Source organism: Desmodus rotundus, chromosome 2 (assembly GCF_022682495.2).
Source record: "Desmodus rotundus isolate HL8 chromosome 2, HLdesRot8A.1, whole genome shotgun sequence".
NCBI lineage: Eukaryota > Metazoa > Chordata > Mammalia > Chiroptera > Phyllostomidae > Desmodus > Desmodus rotundus.
In genome coordinates this window covers 25,048,753-25,071,584 of record NC_071388.1, presented here as the reverse complement: position 1 = coordinate 25,071,584, position 22,832 = coordinate 25,048,753, and the positions used below count along the sequence as shown (strand labels likewise).

The window sequence follows — 22,832 nt, the reverse complement described above, 5'->3', positions numbered from 1 at the left end:
TCCTTTTTTTCTTTTAAAAAAATTTTTGGTCTTATTTTCTTCCATCTTCAATATTAAGATGGCCACACAAAAATTTACCAATTTTGATAAGTTTTTAAAAAATGTACACTGATATGACAGTTGTCACAATAAAATCTAACAAAATTGTTTTGAATGAAGTTAAAGACATAAGCGCTACTGGAGCCATCTTACAGAAAAAAACCCAAATGAACTTTTTGGCCAACATAATAGTATCACACTGTGGTTTTCATTTTTATTTCCTTAATGGCTAATGATGCTGAGCATCTTTTAATGTACTGATTGACTACTTACATATCTTCTGTAGAGGAATGTCTATTTAGATCCTTTGCCTATTTTTAAATTGGATTGTCTTTTTAGGATATGTATATAAAAATATACATATATATTTATCCTCATCTGAGGAGATATTTTCATTGCTTTAAAAAAATTATATTTTATTGATTATGCTAATACAGTTGTTCTGATTTTTTCCTCCTTTGCCACCCTCCACCCAGTGCCCGATACTCCCTTAGGCAATCCCTCCACCACTGGTCATTGATTCATGTCATTTGTATAAGTTCTTCAGCTATTCCATTCCCTAAACTATACTTTATATCCCCATGGCTGCTCTGTAACTACCTATTTGTACTTCTTAATCCCCTCACCTTTTCACCATTCTCCCTCTCACTGTCCCCCTCCCCCATCTGACAACCTTCCAGTAACTAACTTCTTTTCTCTTGCTTTTTAGAGTCTCTCTTTATCTTTAACCTCTGGCCTTTTAATAACAATCTGTCTTGGAGTGGGCGTCTCTGCACTTCCTGGACTTGCATGTCTATTTCCTTCACCAAATTAGGAAAGTTTTCTTTCACTATATTTTCAGATAGATTTCCAATTTCTTGCTCTTTCTATTCTCCTTCTGGCACCCCTAAGAGGTGAATATTGGACCTCTTAAAGTTGTCCCAGAAGCTGTTTATATCATCCTCATTTTTTTTTTTTTTGGATTCTTTTTCTTTTTGTTGTTCTGTGTGGTTGTTTTTTGCTTCCTTATGTTCCATATTGTTGATTTGATTTTTGGCTTCATCCATTCTACTGTTCTTTATTTCAAATAGTGTATTGTTTGTTTCTGACTGGATCTTTTTTATGCTGTTGAGGTCCTCACTAAGTTCCTTCAGCATCCTTATAAACAGTGTTTTGAACTCTGCATCTGATAGATTGCTTATGTCCACTTTGTTTAGCTTTTTTCTAGAGTTTTGGTCTGTTCTTTCATTTGGGCCATGTTTCTTTGTCTCCTCCTCATTTTGGCAGCCTCCCTGTGTTTGTTTCTACATATTAGGTAGAGCTGCTTTGACTCCATGTCTTGGTAGTGTGGCCTAATGCAGTAGGTGCCCTGTAAGGTCCAGTGGCATATAACCTCCCCTGTCACCCAAGTTGGGTACTTGAGACGTGCTCTTTGTGTGGTCTGAGTACACCCTCTTCTTGTAGTCAAGTCTCGGTTGGTGTTGGCAGATCAATGGGAGGGATTTACGTAGGCCAGTCAGCTGCGAGGACTGGCTGTGACCACTGATCAGCAACCTCTGCCCTCCGTGGAGGATCAGCTGTGCAGCGGCAGAGTCGTGGTGCTCCTATGTGGTCTATAGTTGTCCATGGGGTGAGCAGGTTCTGGGGTTCCCTGGGTGATGCAGGCCAAGGTCAGCCTTGACCTGTGTTTTGCTCAGGGCACTCTGCCTGAGCTGTAAAGCAATCTGAGATGGCTGCTACTTGTGCTGGGCTTGGAGATTCCCAGATGAAGCCAACCTGTGACTCTAATCTGGCTGCCACTAGGGCTCACTGAAGCCAGCTGTTGCTTGTTTGATAGGATTTAGGAGCCAAGACCAGCCATTCTTATGGAAAAGCATCTTGGGTGGGTCTTTAAGTTGGGTGGGGTAGAGCCTCTGTGGATCTCCAAGGTGGGTGACACCGTGTTAGTTCGATTGATGGAGTTTCAGATATGGCACCAGCCTACCAGCTCTGTAGGGGGAGGGCTCAGCAAGGGGACAATGGCCTCTGCTCGCCCCAGTGCCAGACACTCCAGTCTCTCCCTGTATACCACCGGTGTCCTTCAAGCTGCCATCCTGGTGCTGGAGCTCAGAAGGGGACAAGTCTGAGTCTGTGAGTCTGTGCATGGGTTCCCCAAGAAGAAATGCTTAGGGCTCCAGCAGCCTCCTCCACCAATTTAATCCCTGTTGGTTTTTGCAGCCAGAAGTCATGGGGATTTAACATTCCTGGCACTGGAATCCTGGGCTAGGGGGTCTGGTGTGGGCCTGGGACTCCTCGATCCTGAAATATCCTTCCTGAATTTTTATCGACCTGGCTGTTGGACCAGCCTGTTCAGTGTCTGTGCCCTTCCTGCCAGTCTGGATGGATGTAGTTTCTTCAATTCCATAGTTGTCAGACTTCCATTCAACCCAATTTCTGACATTCCTGAGGTGATGGTTGTTCTATATTTTAAGTTGTAATTTTGATGTGGTTGTGTGAAGAGGTGAGCCATGTCTGCCTTCATCGCCATCTTTGCCAGAAGCCAATCATTATTACTTTTTTTTTATGGATTTTTATTTTATTTTTTTATTTTTAGACAGAGGGGAAGGGAGGGAGAAAAAGAGGGAGAGAAACATCAATGTGTAGTTGCCTCTCATGTGCCCCCAACTGGGGACCTGGCCTGCAACCCAGGCATGTCCCCCAACTAGGAACCAAACCAACAACCCTCTGGTTCACAGGCTGGCACTCAATCCACTGAGCCACACCAGCCAGGGCTATTGCTTTTTTTCTTTTTTTTAAGAGAGAGAGGAGGAGAGAGAAACATTCATGTGAGAGAGAAATTGGTGGCCTCCCATACATGCTTGGGGCCAGGATCATATGCACTAGGACCAGGGATCAAACGCACAACCTTTTGGTTACGGGATGATGCTGCAACCAATTGAGCCACACCAGCCAGCGCTTTTATATTTTTTAGATACACGTCTCTTATAAGATATATGATTTGCAAAATTTTTCTCCCATTCTGTGGTTTGTATTTCTACTATCTTGATGGTATTCTTTGAAGCACAGAAGTTTTAAATTTTGATTGTTGCTTATGATTTTGGTGTCATATCTAAGAAATCATTGCCTAATCTAAGGTGATTTGTGCCCATGTTTTCTTTTAAGAACTTTATAATTTTAGCTCTTACATTTACATCTTTGATCCATTTTGAATTTATTTTTAAATATGCTGTGAAGGAGAAGGTACAACTTTATTCTTTTGCATGTGGCTATCCGATTGTCCCAACCCCTATTGAAGAGACTAATTTTCCCCTTCGGGTTGTCTTGGTGCCCTTGTTGACCACCAGTGTGAGGTCAACAAGGGTTTGTTTCTGGAACTTCTTTTTGTTTACTAGAGATGTCACAGCAGCACCCTGATAGCATCTGGTTTTAATGGGAAAATGTCTCTTCCCCTGATTGTGGTGCTGCTGTGACTGTTTGATAGCCTTCACTAGTATAAGGACGTTTGTTTGCATCTCTAGTTTGTTAAGAGATTAAAAAAAATTGTGTTTAGTGAATTTCAAATGATTTCTTTGCATCTATGTAAATGATTACATTTTATTTTTATTTTTTAATTTGTTAGTGTGTTAAGTCACACTGAAGGGTGTTTCTAATGGTGAAATCTTGCATTCCTGAGATAAACGCTTCTTGGACTTATTTCTATTTTATGTAGCACTTCTGTAACTATGTATATAAGTGAGATTGGCACATAGATTCCTTCTCTTGTATAGTTTTGATCTGGCTTTGGTAGCAAAAATCAAAACATGTTTTTGTTTTTTGTATCAGACATCTCCTGAGCTTGGTTTAAAACTCTTCCCAGCCCTACCTCTTACTCCCACACATGCTGTCTTTGTCTCTGGCTTTGGATGGGCACCACCTGACTGTGCTTTTCTCTGTCTGTCTTACGTTCCTCTCATATCCTTCCTAGGGCTCCCCCAATGTGCAAAACCGACTCTGCATCACACAAATGCACCAGAAAATGCTGGGGGTGAGACTGCCTAGGCCTGCCCCTGGGAGGCCTTGGCCAAGGCACTCAGGAGATCCTGCGCACTCTCCTTTCTTTCCCCAGGCTGACAGTCCTGAGATGATATTATTAAAACCTTCAGAAGGCCCCAGTCTCCCTTAGTGGAGGCCAGCTCCATGATGCTTCCTTCTATTAGCTTTCCTCCTTCCTTCCTTCAGCCTCTGTTCCTCACTTCTGCTTCTGGGGATCACTCCAAGTAAACTAGCGACATGCAAGCCTGTGGCTCAGGTTCTGTTTTCAGGAGGAACTGAAGCTAAGACAGTTTTGTCTGAGAAAATAAGCTGATAACTTTCCTTTTTAAAAAAGTTCTTTCTCTGTGAAAAGACTCATAGGCACGGACAACAGTATGGTGTGAGTGGGGGAGGAAGAGGGTGTAAAGGGGATAAATGGTAACAGAAAAAACACACAAAAAGTTCTTTTTTTCGGTGAAGGTTGTATTGAATACGAATAATCTGTTGAATGTTTGTTAAAATCTGCCAATGAATCCATACGGTGTCATTTGTGAGAAGAGATGGGAAAATACTTCCCCCCTGCAACTTATTCAAGTTTTTAAATAGTTATTGGTTTATTCAAGTCTTCCATTTCTCTTTAAATTTATTTTTTTAATTTATATTTTTTAAACTTTTAATGTTCTCTTATAGTTTTAATTTTTTCTACTGCACTTGTAATTATGTCTTCCCCTTTACTCCCAATGCTGTGCTTAATTTATGGCTTCTCTCTTTTTTCTTGGGCAATATTTATTTATGGGTCATGATTCATTTGTCTTTTCAGAGAACTGGCTTTTAGTTTTATTGGTGATCATTAATTTCTGCTTTTGTATTTACTTATTTTTTCCTGATTTCCTTGAGTTTACTTTGAGTCAAATGCTTCTTGAATTAGCTCATTTATTTTTATTAAAAAGTTTTAATAACTTTGTAGTGTATATAAATATTAAAGTATAATGCTGTGAACTTGAACCATTAATCATAAGATATCTTAAATACCCATAAAAATAAGCAAAACCCCCTCCTTATGTATGTAATAAATATCCATATGACTATTACCCAGATTTGAAAAATCAGATTATTTATTTTCAATCTTTCTTATTTACTAAGATTTATTTACTGATACATTTAAGACTATAAATTTTCATATAAATACATTTGTTGCATCTTACAATTCTGAATCTGTAGAGCTTTGGTTATTTTGAATGATGTCTTTAAAATTATTCCAACTGTATTTTTCCCTGTCTCCTCATGCTGATTCTAATTTTATTGCTCTGTGACTGGAGCCTGTTAAATCTGTTCTTTTAGAAGTCGGTATTTCTTTTATTGATGTAAAAGAAGCTCGTGACATACTGCTGAGAGAAAACATCACTATGTTGAAAGGATTGCACTGAGGAGAAAGAGCAGGTGTGTGCTTGCAGAGAGAAAGGACGAGGGGGATACAGGCTGAAGGGTTTATCCGCCCCATAGTTATCGCCAAAGTGAGAGGTAGTTACAGACGCTTTAAAGAAAAATTCATTTTGCTTCTTGAATTTCTAATAATTTCTTCAATGATCATGTAGTCTCTTAAAAAATTAAAAGTTAGTTTATGGATTTAAAAAAATGTCTTTTTATGTAAAAATAATCAATATGAAAAAAATAATCAATATGTATTCCAAAACCTTAAAATATAGAAATATATGCTATTGAAATTTGTTGCTTGACTCTAAACAGAGAGCCTACAATTACTAATTTAAATTGGTAGAAGGAGTTGAAGAAATCATGTAGTTCAGTATTTCTCAGAACCAGGCCACAGTCTCCCAGTGAGTCCTCAAAGCAATTTTGTGGGTCACAACCAGTATTACTTCATTAAGAATTTAAAAATTGAATAAGATAGACCAGAACAGAAAGTATCAGAGTACATTGTACATAGAAAGGCTATGTATCCTATTGGTAAACTGTGTTTCATAATATGATTTGTGTGTATGCATGTGTGTCGGTGTGTAGTGTGGGCACCTGCACATATGTGTGTTCTGTTTGCAAACACATGTGCTTTTGGTGTGTGCATTTTGGTATGTGTGTGATTATGCATGTGTATGTTTTGTGGTTCAAATGTATTCCTTACTGTTGGTCCTAGACTAAAAAGTTTTAAACTCATTGTCCTAGTTCAAAATACCTTACTTTACGGTTAAGGAAATGGAGGCTGAGACAGGCAAGGTGACTTGCCCAAGATGAGTTGCGGGGCTAGACTTCCCACTCAGGTGTCTGGACTTACAAGCTTTATCCAAGTTTGTAGATGCCCCTGTTGCCAGATCCACTGAAGGATGTTAAAGGGTGGGAAGGTGGATAAATGGGTTTCGTTTTGGAAAGACCATGAGGAAGAGACACTGTGGAGGATGGACTAAAGTGGAAGCTGGGACTCCGGTCGGAGGATTTCATGTCAGCCCTGGTGGGAATTGATGACTCTATGAAGGCATTGGCCCTAGGCCTGCTGAGATGCAGAATGGTGTGACATTTGCTTGAAGACGGAAGTGACAGGACCCGGTGCTGACTAAATTTGAAGCGGTGCCATGGAAGGATTTAAGAATATGTCCTGAGCCGCAGACAGGCGCCTGGAGATAGGGTAGGGCTGTTTGCTGAACAAGAGAAAACGGGAGGAGCAGTTTCAAGGACAGAGATGTCGAGACTAGATTTGAGATGTCTTTGGGACTTGGTAGTAGAGACTTCCAGAAGAGAGTGAGAAGTCTAGCTCAGGGATAGAGCTGACTCTCTGGGAGTCATCTGTGGAAGTCAAGGACAACTGTGAAATGCTTTCTCCTCTGGGTTTCTTTGTCCTCATCCCTGAGTGTGGTTTCCAGGGTTTCTTATTCGAAGGCCATCAGCAGAAACTTCTCACAGAACATCACCTCAACCAAATGCCACAGAAATGCAAAGTGAAACTGGGGGAGACTGACTCAGAAACCAAACCAACAAATTCTCCTCTCAGAGGCTCTTTATTTACTCATTTGGTTTCCATTTGTGCCAGTGTAATTAAACAGTGCTTTCTTTCTTTTACTTGGAACCTCTTTATTTGGCCATCGGGGACTTCCTCTGCTAGGGGCAGCAGTCACTCCAAGGACTTACCCCAAAGACCTCAGAACAGAAGCAGCTGCACTTCCACTGGAACTGTTATTTCTCTGCCTAAGGAACCTTCCCACCAATAATCCTGCTAACCGGTTATGGGAAATTTGGCCTTTGGGCACCACAGATATTAAATTCACAGTGAAACCGTGGAAGACTCCCATTCAGTAAAAATTCCTTTCATAACTCTCCAAGCTGAAAACACAAAACCACATTTTGGGTTATAGGCGTAGCCACTCCAAATAACCCAGCTGACCTGCTGTTGCCTTTATGATATGTGGGTCCTGTGAATTCCAAGGGAATTCATGAAATAGAGGGAGAAAGAAGTGTTTTGTTATTTCACTTTTTATATAGATGAGTAGGGCTTTGTTGGGAGGTTATGCAGCTACCGGTCAGGGACATTTCTTAGTAGTAGCTGTCAAACTGGGGCTGGATGAAAGGACCCTGGAGGCAGAATTTGCCTGGATTGAAGGCGCCTAAAAATTTCCCACTGGCCACAAACACAAGATTGGTCACAGACTCGATTCATGATGTTGGTAAGTCACGTCACCTTCCCAGGCTTCATTTCTTTTTCTTCAAGAAAAGTAGAAATGGGATCGGATGGTCAGTCAGTTCCTTTCTGGATCTAAAGATATTATGATTTTATGAGTGACTTTATAGCAGTCCTCAGTTAATAAAAACAATTGTATCGAACACTTTGGAAAGATAAATACAATTTCCTTTGACTTCCAACATCACACATTTAATTGGGCAGATACGTATGGGCAGCCTGTTATGTGCCTGGCATCCTGCTTGGTGCAGGGGAGACTGAGGACAGAGGGTACAGTGCCCTGTCCTTGCAGCTACAGGAGAGGCAGGGCAGCCGCGTTCTGGGGTCAGCAATGGCCTGAGCTTGCTCTTTCTGACTCTGTCATGTCCCAGTATGCCCAACATAAAATGAAGTCAAATTCTGGTAATTTATTGTCTCTCTTGTCCACTAGTGTGAAGGGCAGAATTTCATCACTTTTCTTTGCTGTTGTATCTCCAGTACTTAGAAAAATGCCCAACACACTTTGGGCATTTGTTGGTGATTGACGTACAAGGTGTACTGATGGGGCAGAAGTCTGAAGGATTCATTTAAAAGTGGTGGAAGCATGAATTAATACAGTTGTCTTCAAATTGAAGTATGCTTATCCTAAAAGAATTGACAAAGCCTTTCCAAGGGGTAGGTAGGCGGGGATAGCTGTAGGAGAACCAATTTCCAGATCCTCAGCCTCAGTGTGAACCATCTCATGAAGCGGATCTGCCTGAGAGCCACTGAGAAAGTCGTCCTGCTGGCTTCTTTCTCATATTCCCTTTTACACTGTTTTCTTACTTAGCGAGGAATGGCTGTTCTCTCCAGTGTTACTAAGATGCATTCCCACAGGCGGTAAAAAGCACCTGAGAAGAAACCCTTGAAAGTATAGAGATGGTAAATGGCTCTCATGACTCGCTAATGAATGTTTGAAAGTCAATTGGTTTCCAATTCGTTGCTGTCGACGAAAATCAAGCAGAACCTAATGGAGCTGCCATCTGATAGATTACTAAAAATAATTTTTGATAAGAGGTCATAACTTGAATTTTGGCACATCATTCAAAGGGAACTCAAAGAATTCACATTGTAGTAATAAGACTCCTTCCATTTCCGACTACTTATGAACAAGTTTTCTCAAGGTTTCCGTCTATACAAATAATGGGAATAGAAATGATGGCTAACTATGTCTCATTCTGTCAATAAGTAATATTCATTGACATTATCAAATTAGAGAGGAAAATGATATCCTCTCAATAAAAGATGCATTTCCAATACAATTTACTTTTTATTCCATAACTGGTCATCAAAGTTTATAATACATTTATGTTATTTTTATTAATTTATTAGTAGTGTTTGTAACAGGAACTCAGTATAGAAGAACCATATTTTTAGAACCTATGGTCACAGGAAACTTTAAAAAATTTAATTTCATATTTATATACTTTTTTTGTGTAAAGAAGTTTGATAGGGTGATCAATAAGGCATTTCTAAAAAATAAAATAAAATTACATAAGGACTAAGTTCTGAGGGGGAAATGGAGTGGAAATATAAGTTCAAGAATAAATAAATGATATAAAGTTTCCAACAGTTAAAGAAGAGCTTGCTCATTTATTTTTTAAAAAAGGGATATGTTAGTTAAATTGACTTGATATTTAAATTCCATTGGATACCAGAAAAAGATATGTTCATTTTGATATATCAGACATATTTTTAAGCCTTTTTATTTAGAAAGTCCTGGAAATGATATTTTTTGCAGTTCTTTAAAAGTATAATGGAAAAAATTTGAAGTCAGCGTAGAAATGTAAGAGGAGTACATAGTCTTAAACATTTTTCTGGGGACTATGCAGGCAGCGAAGTGTGGAGACTACCAGGCTAAGAATGCAAGTGTGGCATTCTGATCCTGGCTGCATGGTCACTCTCGAGCCTTGGGAAATGCCCTTCTTAATCCCTCTGAGCCCATTTCTCTTTCTGCAAAATAAAAAGCACACCTGCCTGCTTTCCTTTATTCTCAGGAAAATTCTGAGATCATACGAGATAATGAAACAAGGTAAAAGGTCTAGATTATTTGCTGGGAGTAAGTTGGACACCTCTGGGAAGTTTCAATAACTTTTTGAGACTAACAGGATGCTGGTTAGTTCCCCAGAAAGTATACATGAAAGGTATTCTTATTACTGCCTCTGATTTGCTGTGGGCTCTCATTTTCCCCAGTGTTGATTCAGCCTGGGGAACGTCACGAAAACCATTTGACACTGTAGGGTCAGCTTCTGCATCTCTGCATCATAGGGTTAGCGAAGAGGACCCAACTGCACTTCAGGTCCCTGTCCAACGTTCTACTCTGATGGTTGATAGGAGAAATTGCAGAAAGGGCTGTGAGGGCCCATGTGTCTTAGCCCAGAGAATATTGACCAAGCTTCTGAGTATTGTCATTGTTAACACCTGTTCAGGTAACTGAGGATGGTCAGGACACACCACCTGTGCCCCTTCAGCTTGGTAGATCATCTGACATACCTTGTATTCAATTCCTTTCCTCTTTAAGATGCTTATAGTTTTGTAAACAATTATTAGAAGGACAGACCTGAACCCCTCATCCCAGTTCATAAAGCACATTAGGATGTGATGTAGAACAGGTCGAATGTGCCTCAGAATTGGGTTTTGCTTCACAGACCTTATGAATCCATTGGATCTGAAATGAGGATTAAGACACCTGCAGTTTTGAAGAGATGTGGAGTTTTATGTTGTTGTATAAGTCTAAGAACTTGTTGTGGAGCCTTGGCTGGTGTAGCTCAGTAGATTGAGTATGGACTGTGAACAAAGGGGTCGCCGGTTTGGTTCGATTCCCAGCCAGGCACATGCCTGGGTTGCAGGCCAGGTCCCCAGGATGGGGTGCATGACAGGCAACTGCATATTGATGTTTCTCTCCCTTTCTTTCTCCTTCTCTTCCCCTATCTCTAGATGAATAGATAAAAATCTTAAAAAAAAAAAAAAAGACCTTGTGGGGGAAATTGGGTGCTGAAGAGCTGTATGTAAAAAAAAAAATTAGGAGTAAGATTTCTCTATGAGGTGGTATTGAGTATTCATTCATTCACTCATTCATCATATATTTACTTAGCTCCAATTGAGTGCCATTTGCTGAGCTGGGTAGGAAGAAACACAGATAAATACCCTTTCCTGCTCTCAAGGAGCTGTAGTCTGGTTGGAGAAGGGCTAAAACAATTAAAATACTATAAAATTATCCCAATGAGGACACTGTGGGAGCAGAGGAGAAAAAAAACAGCAAATTCTATCTAAGGAAGCAAAGAAAGAATTTCTGGAGGAGATGGCATTTGAGTGCAAAGTGCGCGGAAGGCATTTCAGGAATAAAATTAGGCCATGGACAAAGGCCTGGGGGCCAGGGGGAACTGGGGATCAAAGAAGGGGCTCAAATGTCACTTGCTCAAAACCTGAGAGGGTAGTGGCAGGACTTAGGCCAGATGGGAAGACAAGAAACAGATCATACCATGTCTTGAATATCATGCAGAGAGTTTATGTTTAATCCTGTGGGTGACAGGCTTTCAGGACATTGAACAGGGACGGGTCAAGATCAGATGTTTGTTAGAAATGTCACAAGATCACCTAGCTCTGTGGAGGGTGGATTGAGGTGACAGGGGCAGGGCCACAAGGTTAGAAGCACGAGGAGTAAGAGTGCAGTCAGGACTCTCAATCCTGACAGAAATCCAAATTAAACTAGCATACGCCAAATGCGACATTCTTGGCTGCTGAAACACGTCGAGGGGACAGTCTGACTTCAGACTAAACCCGAGAACATGTAGGATGTCACCAGGGCTTTTCTCCCCTCTCAGCTCTGCTGCTGTCATTAGCTTCTGCTGCAAACTTTCTCTCCACATAGTAGGCGAGATGGCTGCCAGGCTCTTACCATCTCAGTTTAGCAATTCCTGTATTCATATACCAATTCAGGGAAGCTTCTAATTGGCTCTGCTGGGGTCACATGCACATTAACGAACCAATTATTGATGGGGGGTAGAGGGGTAGGTGGTTCATTCTGGGTGACCGCCTGGGTCACTCCTGCGGAAGAAGGGCCAGGCACGGAGTCTGACAGCCTCAGCAGAACCACACAGAGGAAGAGATCCCCCAAGGAACCAGAAGAGTGGAACACGCACTGGGGTTATAAAGACTCTAGCTACCACCGACCACAAGAACAGACTTTGATTATGATATGAGAATGGAACTATGGAAAAGAGGACAGAAAAAAGAGGGTGAGGGTATAATGGACATCAGAACTTGACTTTTATTCACTTGATCTTTTAAAACAAAATAGGTTTCTGTCTTTGGCAGGTAACTGGATGCTGCCACTAGGAGAAGATTCCAGGTGTGGCAGTCAGGGAGGGCTAAGTAAATATATGAAGATAACTATATAAATAAAAATAGATAAATAAATACGTAGAGATATTTGCTTATGATATCTTTCTTGGTTCCCCAGAAGAATTTGAAGCAACTTAAAGGGATAATCCAGTAAACTAGGAATCCCATTACTCCAAGTTCTTATCCAGTTTGTCCTAGGTGGGCTGCAAGTTTAGTTCTTTGCTTGTTGGAAGCCAATGCAAGCAGGCAACATTATGAGTCAAAAAATTTACAAGGGAAACTTGACTATTATTGGTACCCTGAAAGGAATCTCTCCCCATGCACTCATAAAGTTGTCATTGTGTAATGCTGTAGTGATATGATGCTGTCTGTACGTACAATACATTTTGTGGGGCTCTTTCCTAGAACGACTTTCCGTAGTGGCTGATGTCATATAGCTAAAACATTAGTTAACAGAAGTAATGAACTCTGCAACAAATGCAGGATATTTTGAAATCTTAGAAAGGTCTTGCAGAGGCCAGGTCAGCCCAGCAGTAAGATGAGTAGTTAGCATTTACTTGCCTGTGAATCCCTTTATTCAGGGCATGCGCCTCTTATATTGTCTCACATTCAACTTGTTTCTGTTACTTGTATTACCAGTCTGGTCCCTAAATGCATTTGCATACGTGTCCTCTGGAAGAGAGGCCCATAACCAGTGGTCCAACTCCTTTTCCCCCTACACATCTCACCCTACCTATCAGCATACTGAAGTGTCTTTTTTCCCCCCGTCCCGGCTGCCTCTAATACTAACTTTATCAAATGCCTCTTCCACTCTCCTCCAGTCTGCTCTGGGCAAGGCCTCACATTCTCCCTGTCCTGCTTTGGGCTTCAGGACCTGGAAGGTAAAGCTGCCTCCTTCCTAAAGACCCAGCTTGCAATGTGGTGAGACTGGTCCATGTTTTTTCCTTTTTATTAAATGCATTGGGGTGACACCGGTTAACAAAATTATATAGGTTTCAGGTGCACAATTCTATAACACATCATCTTCTGTACACTGTATTGTGTGTTCACCACCCCAAGTCAAGTCTCTGTCCATTATAGGGAACCTATTCACGTGGAATGGCAAATGTAGCTCAGCCCTATGGGAAAGCCCATAGGCACGTGGTGGCACACAGGATGCCAAACCCACGGATCGGCTCTCCCGTGCGAAATCAGGCCTGCATTGTGCCTAGGCTGCTTTGAAACTTGCTCTTGCTAAAACTCCCTCACCCTGAGTTGAGGCAGCAAATACTTACTGCATATCTTTGAAGTAACTTCCAGAAGTCTGTGCTAATTCTCCCAAGGATTGAAGTGTAACCAGACCAATTACTCTTATCGTTCCCTTGCATTTACGACATTTTCTCCTTGTTAATCTGTAGGAAGTAGTCAGTAACATCCTTTCCATTGCTACCTGTAAAAAGTAATTACCTAAAGCAAACCTAAATATGATGAATGAAAACCTTCTTTGATGTACGCTATTAGAAAGCCAATAAAAGCCTGTCAAGGCAAGGGTTGGGGCACTCTCTTCTTGAGAGAGTGGCTGTGCTGTCCCTTTTCCTCCACAGGACTTGGTAGTCCGTGTGAATTTGTCTCATCTCATCCACAATGCTGCAGACACTGCGGGCCAGTGTCCACATCAGTCCATCACCACTTATCCCCCTATACCTCCTCCACCTCCTCCCTCCCTCCCAATGATCACATCATTGTCTGTGTCCATGAGTTTTTTTTCTTTTATGCTCATTCCCTCTACCCACTCCACCCAGCTCCCACCCCCAACAGCTGTCAGCCTGTTCTCTACCTATGAGTCTGTCATTATTTTGCTTGTTAGTTTATTTTGGTCATTAGATTCCATGTATGAGTGAAATCATATGGTACTTATCTTCCTCTGACTGGCTTATTTCACTTGGCATAATGTTCTCTAGGTCCAATCGTGCTGTTGCAAAGGGTAAGAGTTTCTTCTTCTTCTTCTTCTCCTCCTCCTCCTCCTCCTCCTCCTCCCCCTCCTCCTCCTCCTCCCCCTCCTCCTCCTCCCCCCCTCCTCCCCCCCTCCTCCCCCCCTCCTCCCCCTCTCCCTCCTCCTCCTTCTTCTTTTTTACTGCCAAATAGTATTCCATCGTGTAAATGGACCACAGCTGTTTCATCCACTCACCTACTGATGGGCACTTGGGTTACTTCCAGATCTTGGCTATTGCAAATAACATGGCAATGAACATAGCGGGGTATGTATTTTTTGAATTAGTGTTTTAGGTTTCTTCGGATATACTCCCAGAAGTAGAATCACGGGTCAAAAAGCAGTTCCATTTATAGTTTTCTGAGGAAATTCTATACTGTTTTCCACAGTGGCTGCACCAGTCTGCATTCCCACCAACAGGGTTCCCCTTTCTCCACATCCTTGCCAGCACTTGTTTGTTGATTTATTGATGGTAGCCATTCTGACAGGTGTGAGGTGATATCTCATTGTGGTTTTAATTTGCATCTCTCTGATGATTAGTGATGTTGAGCATCTTTTCATATGTCTATTGGCCATCTGTATGTCTTCTTTGGAGAAATGTCTATTCGGGTCCTTTGCCCATTTTTTAATTGGATTGTTTGGGTTTTTTTGGTGTTGAGTTTTGTAAGTTATTTATAAATTCTGCATATTAATCCCTTTTCAGATGTATTGGCATTTTTGGATGGTTTGCGTGACTGACCTGGAAACTGAAGCCAAGGAGTTCCCAATGAAAACACTTTCATCTTGAGCCAGGAATCCTGGGCTAACTTTGAGTTATCAGTCTCAAAAATGTGAAGTAGCCCCAAGGCTTGGCTTTCACTTTCTGGTGTGATGTGGAAGCCATGCTGCTGGCCCAGTTAACTGGTGGTGGAGGAAGGTCCATGTATGCCCCTGAGAGCCATTTCTATGTGCACTTCCTGCTTCCTTTAAAATTTTTTTCAATTACAGTTTAAGTTCAATATTATTTTGTATTAGTTTCATGCATATAGCATAGTCTTTCTTTTTGTTGTTGTTGTTGTTCAAGCACAGTTGTCTCCATTTTCACACCATCACAGCCCCCTGCCCCACTCATCCCTGCCTCCCACCCTCGAACCTATCCCCTTGGCTTTGTCTATGTGTCCTTTATACATGTTCTTTGATGGCTCTTCCCTCACTTCCCCCCATTATCCCTCTCCCCCTCCCCTCTGGCTACTGTCAGTTTGTTCTTTATTTCAATAACTCTGGTTATATTTTGCTTATTTGTTTTTTATGTTGATTAGGTTCCACTTACAGGTGAGATCATCACTAGCATAGTCTTACTTTCTTTAAAATTCTAAATTCTGAGGGTTAGTTAGTGTATTTGGCCCCAGCTTGTAGGTACAGAGGCTCCTAAGAGTTAGGGTGACTATGCTGTGTTAAAATAGCAGTTAACTGCCTCAGATAAAAACTAACTCTGGGATAATTTTATAGTCCAAAAGTTTTGACAATGAGTATAATTTAGGAAGTGATATGCATGTGTGTACTTTTAAAAAGAGGAAGTGGCATTTAGACTTTTTATTTTAGTGGGTCGGGGAGGGCATTGTTAGTACAATATTGGCACACCAGCTATGATATTAAAAAAATAACAAGAGAGACAGAAAATAAGACTTGAAATACAATTTCAATATCAAAACCATGATGATTTATCCAAAACTTTTTCTTGCAGGGAGCAAATGAACAGTGCATTTCAAGTGTGGGCCAAAAGGGCAAAACTCAAAACTCTTAACGATTTATTTTTTCATTCTTGGATTTGCCCCGTCCATCTAAACCCCATTACACTTCCTGATTCTTGCCTGAGTGTCTGGGGGAGGTAGCCTCCAGAGCAGCTGAGAAGTAGAGGAAACTCAAAAGAGGCTTCTGATTGTTCACATATTGCTGAGAAAATTCATAAAACCTCAGTTATTCAGTCCCTTCAAGGTTCTCCTCTAGGCCTCAGACCTGCTGGGGGTAGGCCTGGCTCTGAACTTTGAGGGGTCCCACTGTGGTGACTGTCAAATGTTCTCCTAGGAAAGCGTGGGGATGGGGGTCCCCAGCCACGCCCACTCCCTCACTACCTCCAGGCAGATCTCTAGCTCCCACTCTCACCTGGGCAACCAATGCCCCCCAGGTGACTGCCTTGGAGTATCAGATGCTGTCCTGGTTCTCTGGGACCCCTTAGTGAACAGCGCTTCCTTGCATTTCCCTTAGCTCTCACACTCTCGGGCTCTTGGCCTCAGGCCCAGGAAGTGAGAGTGGCCATCTCCCTACGCATCCAGCACCCCCACTTGCAGCGTACTGAGACTGGTTTGGGAACTCCGAAAAGGCCCATGTTCTGTTTCACTCCCACTCTTGATTTAGCCAGAACTGTAGGGAGATGGATTTATTAGTCCCATACAAAACATCCCCACACCTAATTCTTCTTCCCAGGCTGTTTTGACTTCCCTTAAAAAATTACTTAGCCCAATAGAGTTGCCTGGTGCTTGAGTCTCAGTCTGATTTGCATCTGAGACAATGACTCAAAACCAGCCTCTTAAGCGACGCAGACAAAAGTCCTTCACAACACTGGAAAGAGAAGAGGGACGTTTTGTGATAAATTAGTGAAGTCCTGTCTTCCCTTTGCTTGTAAGAGTACAGACACTTTGCATCTTTAACCCTTGCATCTAAATTGCCCCTAAGGTGAAGTATGGGCTCCTGCTGTCTTTCAGATGTCATTTCTAATACGTGAGGGTGCTCTGTGACCTAAAAAGCTCCCTCATGAGCTGAGAGGACACGTCATTACAGACTGTCATTTCTACTGAGAACTAACAGACATCTGGAAGGAAGTAACTTTATGACCCAGAAAATTAAATAACTCATTTCTAGCCTTGTCTATACTTTTACCAGAGCCAAGATCCATGCCACGATTTTCTGCAAAGTCAAAAAGCAAACAAGGTACTGACTGAATACAAGAGAAAAGAGACTCTAGTAGTAAGTAATCACTAAGAAAGTTTGAATGCCTAGTCTGGAGTGTGAAAATAAAATCGTTTTCCCTGTAAGTATCGCTTTTCCACCCTGGGCTCTTGTATGTTGGTGCCAGGAAGTTCATGCAGTAGTTTTCTGAAACAAGGGCAGTGTTAGAACCACAGGTAGAGCCTTGTTCTAGAACAGAGAAATGCGCGAAGGCAAGCATACTACGGGAAAGAATTTCTTACAGCAAATTAATTCATCCTGGTAAATAATTTCCCACTGAATGAAAGAGCGTTTGCATTCGCACTCAGAAATTAGGAGGGCACTTTCATTTTGCATAGCCAGACCATTAATTCATAATATTTAATATAATATTAATTTATACTGACAATGGACTATGAGCCTCAATTAAAATATCCTGAAAAACTCATTACCCATCAACCTATCTTATAATGAATGTGTCATATCTTATTTAGAAAAAAATAAATGAACATCAGCACAAAAGGGAATTGTTTTTTCTAAGCATCAGAATTCCGCTGGGGTGGTAATAATCCAAGTGTGGTCTTGAGGGTTGCGGAAACCCAAGGCTCTTCCAGATGGACACCAGAAAAAGTCTCCTGCAGTTGCTTGATAAATATTTGTGTCTGGCCTCATGATAAAATCCATATTCTTGTTTCTGGTGTGAATGTTTGGGACAAATCTCATTCTGACCCAATGATGAGAGGGAAAGCTAGAATGGGGGGAGGGCAGGATCTAAACTAAACTGAAGAGGTCCATGAATTGGAAAAGGATAAGCCTCTTTCTAGAGGTGTTTTAGAGGAAAGAGGTGGGACCACTGGAAGCAGTGTTGCGTGGTAGTTAAGGACGCAGGGTTTGTCTTCGGAGAACTTGGCCTGAGTTCTAGCTTTTTCTTAAAGGACTATGGCCTTCCTTGTTAAGGACTTGCCTCAGTTACAGTAGTGCTAGCCGTTGTATCAGAGAGATTTGATGCAGTGTAATGGTTCAACCATAGTCATAGTTTACGTCTCACTCCTGTGACGGTCTGAGGCAAACCCTGCAGGGTGGCAGGCAGCCCTCCCCACGCAGTGGCCTCCAGGACTCCCTCCACACTGCGGCTCTGCCATCCCCAGGCTCCCATGGTTGATGTAAGAAGGAGGAAGCATGGAGTAGGCAAACCCCTTCTTCAAGGGTTTGGCTGGAATGAAGACACATCACACCCACTCATGTTCTATTGATGAAAGTCAGTCACGGGTTGCATCTAGAGGCAAGGGGGTGGTGGGAGAAAAGTGTAGTTCCCGTTTAGCCACTTCCCAGGGACAACTCTGTAACTGCGAACATGGTGGGGAGGCACGCGTGTTGGCAGATGGCTAGCCGTATCTTCCATTGCGCTGTTTAATTAGAGACAGTAGAGATGACATTCTGTAGAAGGAAAGTCTCCGTAGATAGATCAACGCTTTGGAGAGAGGTTATCACAGAATAAAAGGACAAGTAGATTAAGTACAAGCATATTTATTGCATCACTGTGTTTAGTGGAAGAAATGTGGAAAGATCCTTAATGCCCACCATTAAAAGCTGGATATAGTATGTTCCATCATACGGGGGATGATTATGCATGTTAAAAAAAATTGACTTAGCCCTGGTTGGTGTGGCTCAGTGGATTAAGTGCAGGCTGTGAACCAAAGGGTCACTGGTTTGATTCCCAGTCAGGGCGCATGTGTGGGTTGCAGGGCAGGTCCCCAGCTGGGGCCACATGAGAAGCAACCACACATTGATTTTTCTCTCCCTCTCTTTCTCCCTCCCTTGCCCTCTCTAAAAGTAAATAAATAAAATCTTTTAAAAAATTGACTTAGATCCATTTATACAGACTCACCTGTAAGAGTGTCCATGGACAAAGCCGATTGCAAAACAGTGTTTTATGTGACCCCACCTTTGTATAAACAAATTGAAACAGAAAACCTATTTGTTGCATCTATTTGTATACCCATGGAGAAAGATATGTAAGAATACATCCCAAGTTTTAACGCTGATATTTGGAGGAGTGATGGGGCTTAAAGACTGATGTTATTTTTCCTTGAGTATCTGTTTTGAAAGTTAATGATTAATAAACAAGGTGAAAAGCCCCACAAGGATGTGTTAAATCTCAGAAGCTGGTGAAATACAGAACGCCTCCTTCGCCCAAATCCTGATCAAGTACTTCTTTCAACAATTATTTATTGAGGGCCTGCTGGGTGCCAGGAACTCTCATGGACACTATCGCACTCAATTTTTAGAATGACCCCAAGAGAACTCATTTTAGGTAATAAAATAAGATAAAATTGAGCTGCAGCAACTTCCTCGAGGTCAAATCACTAGGAAGGTGGTGGAGTTGGCTTCTGTGCCCAGTTCCTTCTGGCCCCAGAGCCCGGGCACTCTCACACCGTATTCTCTTAAAATCAGGAAGAGAGGAGGCCCTGTTTTTGTAGGTCAGGCAGTCTAGCCTTCTATCTAAGCCTGGTTAAGGGTCCTAGTTAATGTATGGAAGGGTGATCTAGGGCAGATGAGAAAACCCTGTTGGGAATGATCCCAGTCCTTGCTGGAAAAAACCTAAGCAATAGAACTAGAAAGACCCCATTTTGAAAGAATCCCTTTGGAGGGGAGTCACATGGTGATGTCTCTGCCAGGGGCAACCAAGTGTGGAAGGTACATTGGACACCAAGTGTCATCTCCTTTGAGGGTCTTGGGGTGTGGGAAGAACTGCTCTACTTCTAGCTGGCTTTGACCCCGGAGGTGTTTCCAGGGGCCTTTGTGATGTAATCTCACTTTCTTCGTTCTCAAGTTGGGGGCTCTCTAGCTATGATTATGGGCTTCAAACACTGGACCAGTTTTGAAGCCATGGATTTCTTCAGAACATGTGTCCAGCCAGAGAGACTGCATTGCTTAAGACAAAGAGAAAACTCATTTCTAAATTTTTATTGAAACTGTCAGTTCTGGCAAGGACTTAAAAAAACGTAAATCCTGGCGGGCCGCGTTTTAGCGCCAGGGCTGCAGGTTGTGGATGGCACTGAGGGAGGTTTTCAGCTTGCACTGTGTTACTTGGGCACAGGCATTTTCTGTAGCACGCTTCCTAGCTCCGCTCTCCCCAAAAGTCCAAATTAGTACTAATACACTTTAATTAGGAAAATACTAGATAGTAAGCAAATACAGAAAACCTAAAAAGGAAGAAAGTCTAAGGTAGTGTTTCTCAGTGTTAGTATCACCTGGGGACCTTCAAAACAATCCAGAACACACCTTGGACCAATTCAGTCAGTATCTGTGGGGGTGGGGACCAGACCCTGCTGGGAGGGGAGGCCCCGGCGGTTGCTAAATTGCCCAGGTGGTTCCATTTGCAGGTGAGGATGAGAATCACGGCTTACTGACCGAGGTTCTCACCCAGATGAAGCAGCAGAGATCCAGGAGCTGGGCCTGGGCGCTCGGCTCTGATCAGCCCAGCAGATTGCCTACAGCTGGTGCCAGGCTTCAGGCTCAGTTCTCGATCGCTGGGCAAAGAGGACTTTGGGTGCCACCCCTTAGCTCAGGGGTGTCAAACATTTTCACCAGGGGCCACATGAGCCTTGAGGTTGCCTCCAAAGGGCCGAATGTAATTTTAGGACTGTATAAATGTAACTACTGCTTAACTAGGGGAAATGAGCTCGGCGCTGCCGCCGGGTAGAAACAAGGTGCTGGGCTGGATAAAACAAGGTGGAGGCCAGATTTGGCACACGGGCCTTGTGTTTGCCACCTGTGATTTATTTAAATCAATGGTGAGCAACCTGTCCTTCGCAATAGCCAACTCACAACATTGAAACATTTCAGGGCTGCTTTTTCTTTTCTAAGTGAAAATAACTTGTCTGAGGCCCATAAAGATGATTAGTGTTACAATTTAAGATTAAAGACTATGAAAACTGGCGGCTCTTTATTGCTATTACTTACACTGTGTAGCTGGACATTTTTAAGGAAGGAAAATGTAGACAGTTGTCTAAACTTCTATTTTCAGATTACGTCATGGATCTTAGAGTGAAACCAGGTGGTCTGTGGGTGGTTCTGGAATGATAATTGCTCATCTCTGCGTTAGTTTATGTTTCCCTAACACCTGCAGGGATGATAGCTAATTAAATTGATTTTCTGAAGCTCTCTACTTATTCGGGAATAATACTTCTTTGGACTTAGCACTTTTTCTCATTAAACCAGTGGAAGTGGTTAAAATTGGAAAAATGGCAACACCTGGCCTTGAGAAAAGCGCATGTGCAAGCATCACGTTCGTGTGGCAACTTTGATAAATGGAGTTTCGATGTAGTAAGAGGCTCTAACGAGACTAGTGGCTAGTAAGTGGTACAGGGCTAGCATTACAGAATGGGACCTCGGAGCAGTGACAGAGTGCTAGGTGGGATGTTGTCGATGCTGTCCTCTTTGGGTCACTCACACACACATACACACTCTCTCACACACCCTCATTCACTCCTGCACAACCTCACACACTCTTTCCTGTCTTCTTGGCAATTCACTGCATTGCTTGTCCTCTGAAGAGCACTTTGTTTTTTTCTCTGATAAAAATAACCGTCCTGGCTGGTGTAGCTCAGTGGATCGAGCATGGGCTGCGAACCAAAGGTTTGCTGGTTCAATTACCCAATCAGGGTACATACCTAGGTTGCGGGCCAGGTCCCCAGTGAGGGCCACGTAAGAGGCAACCATACACTGATGTTTCTCTCCCTCTTTCTCCCTCCCTTCTCCTCTCACTAAAAATAAATAAAATAACCTGTCCCCTACTTCTTTAGATTTGGCATTTTTCTTCCTGAGACCAGTGAAAGTGGTTAAAACAGGAAGAAATTCCTGGTGAGGAATTTAGTTGAGGAAGAGTGAAAAGGGAAGAAATACAGCCAGGGTAGGGGCTTCCTAGTGAGCAAAAAGACATATCATATGAAACAAAGTTTTAATTTTTATTTTACATATTTATACATAAAACTTTCAAGGAACCCTCTGAATCCAACAGAATGTTAATAGCACATCTAAAAATGAACTTCAGGTAGTCAACATTCACAAAATGTTGAAAACTGATTAAAATACCCATATTACGGAGAGCTACGACTTCACGACGAGGCAGGCATGTATGTCTGACTTGTATAGCACCGTCATTTACAGTTCTTCAAACTACCGTGGGGGATGAACGTGGTCCATGGGAAAATACTGCTCCAACTGAAAAGGTCTAAACAAGTAAACACAAAGTTAAAACTACCCTCTTCAATTAACCATGAGTTGTGATGGTGTTAAGTACTGTATATTTTTGTAACAATATTTTATTAAAATGCCTGATATTAAGGGCACAATAAAAAAATTAAAATAAATTAAGAAGCAAAGGCCAATCACTGGACATTAAGCTTCGGACATTATCAATGACTAACACTGATATTTGTTTGTTTCTGCGCCGCCTTTAGCAACAACATTCTTACAACCACAGAAGCAAAAGGAAGTCTAGTGTGTCCTCTGGCTGGATGGCTTCTTTTCACTTTGCGGGCATTTTCTCTGCCATGTGCTTCTGCTGACTTTCGGCATGTCTGTAAAATCAAGACAATTATTTAGTGCTAAGGAGAAAGATCCAAGCTACTTTCCAATCAACACCTAAAACATCCTCCAAAGTGAGGTTCAGAGTTACTCATAGTGAAACCAAGAAAACCAAGAAACAGTTCTTAGTTTTAATGGCCTTTCCCTCTTCCATTTTTATATCCTCTGCAGGATTCCTTTGATTTGATAAACCGCTGGGTTAACCTGAGACTGGTTAAAGTGCTATGCTCAAAC

The 22,832-nt window shown here is 42.0% G+C and overlaps 1 protein-coding gene across 10 annotated transcripts in view; it reads right to left on the bottom strand.

Moving 5' to 3' along the window:
* Nucleotides 1-21,957: 21,957 nt before the first annotated feature.
* The window catches only part of SCHIP1 (schwannomin interacting protein 1), a 143,675-nt gene continuing 142,800 nt past the window's right edge, over nt 21,958-22,832 (bottom strand). For all 10 annotated transcript variants that reach the window (XM_045197345.2, XM_053918053.2, XM_045197353.2 and 7 more), the window contains one exon: nt 21,958-22,591. In XM_045197345.2, coding sequence (XP_045053280.2) covers nt 22,540-22,591 — 52 coding nt within the window. In that variant the 3' untranslated portion in view covers nt 21,958-22,539. The remainder of the gene's footprint in view (nt 22,592-22,832) is intronic.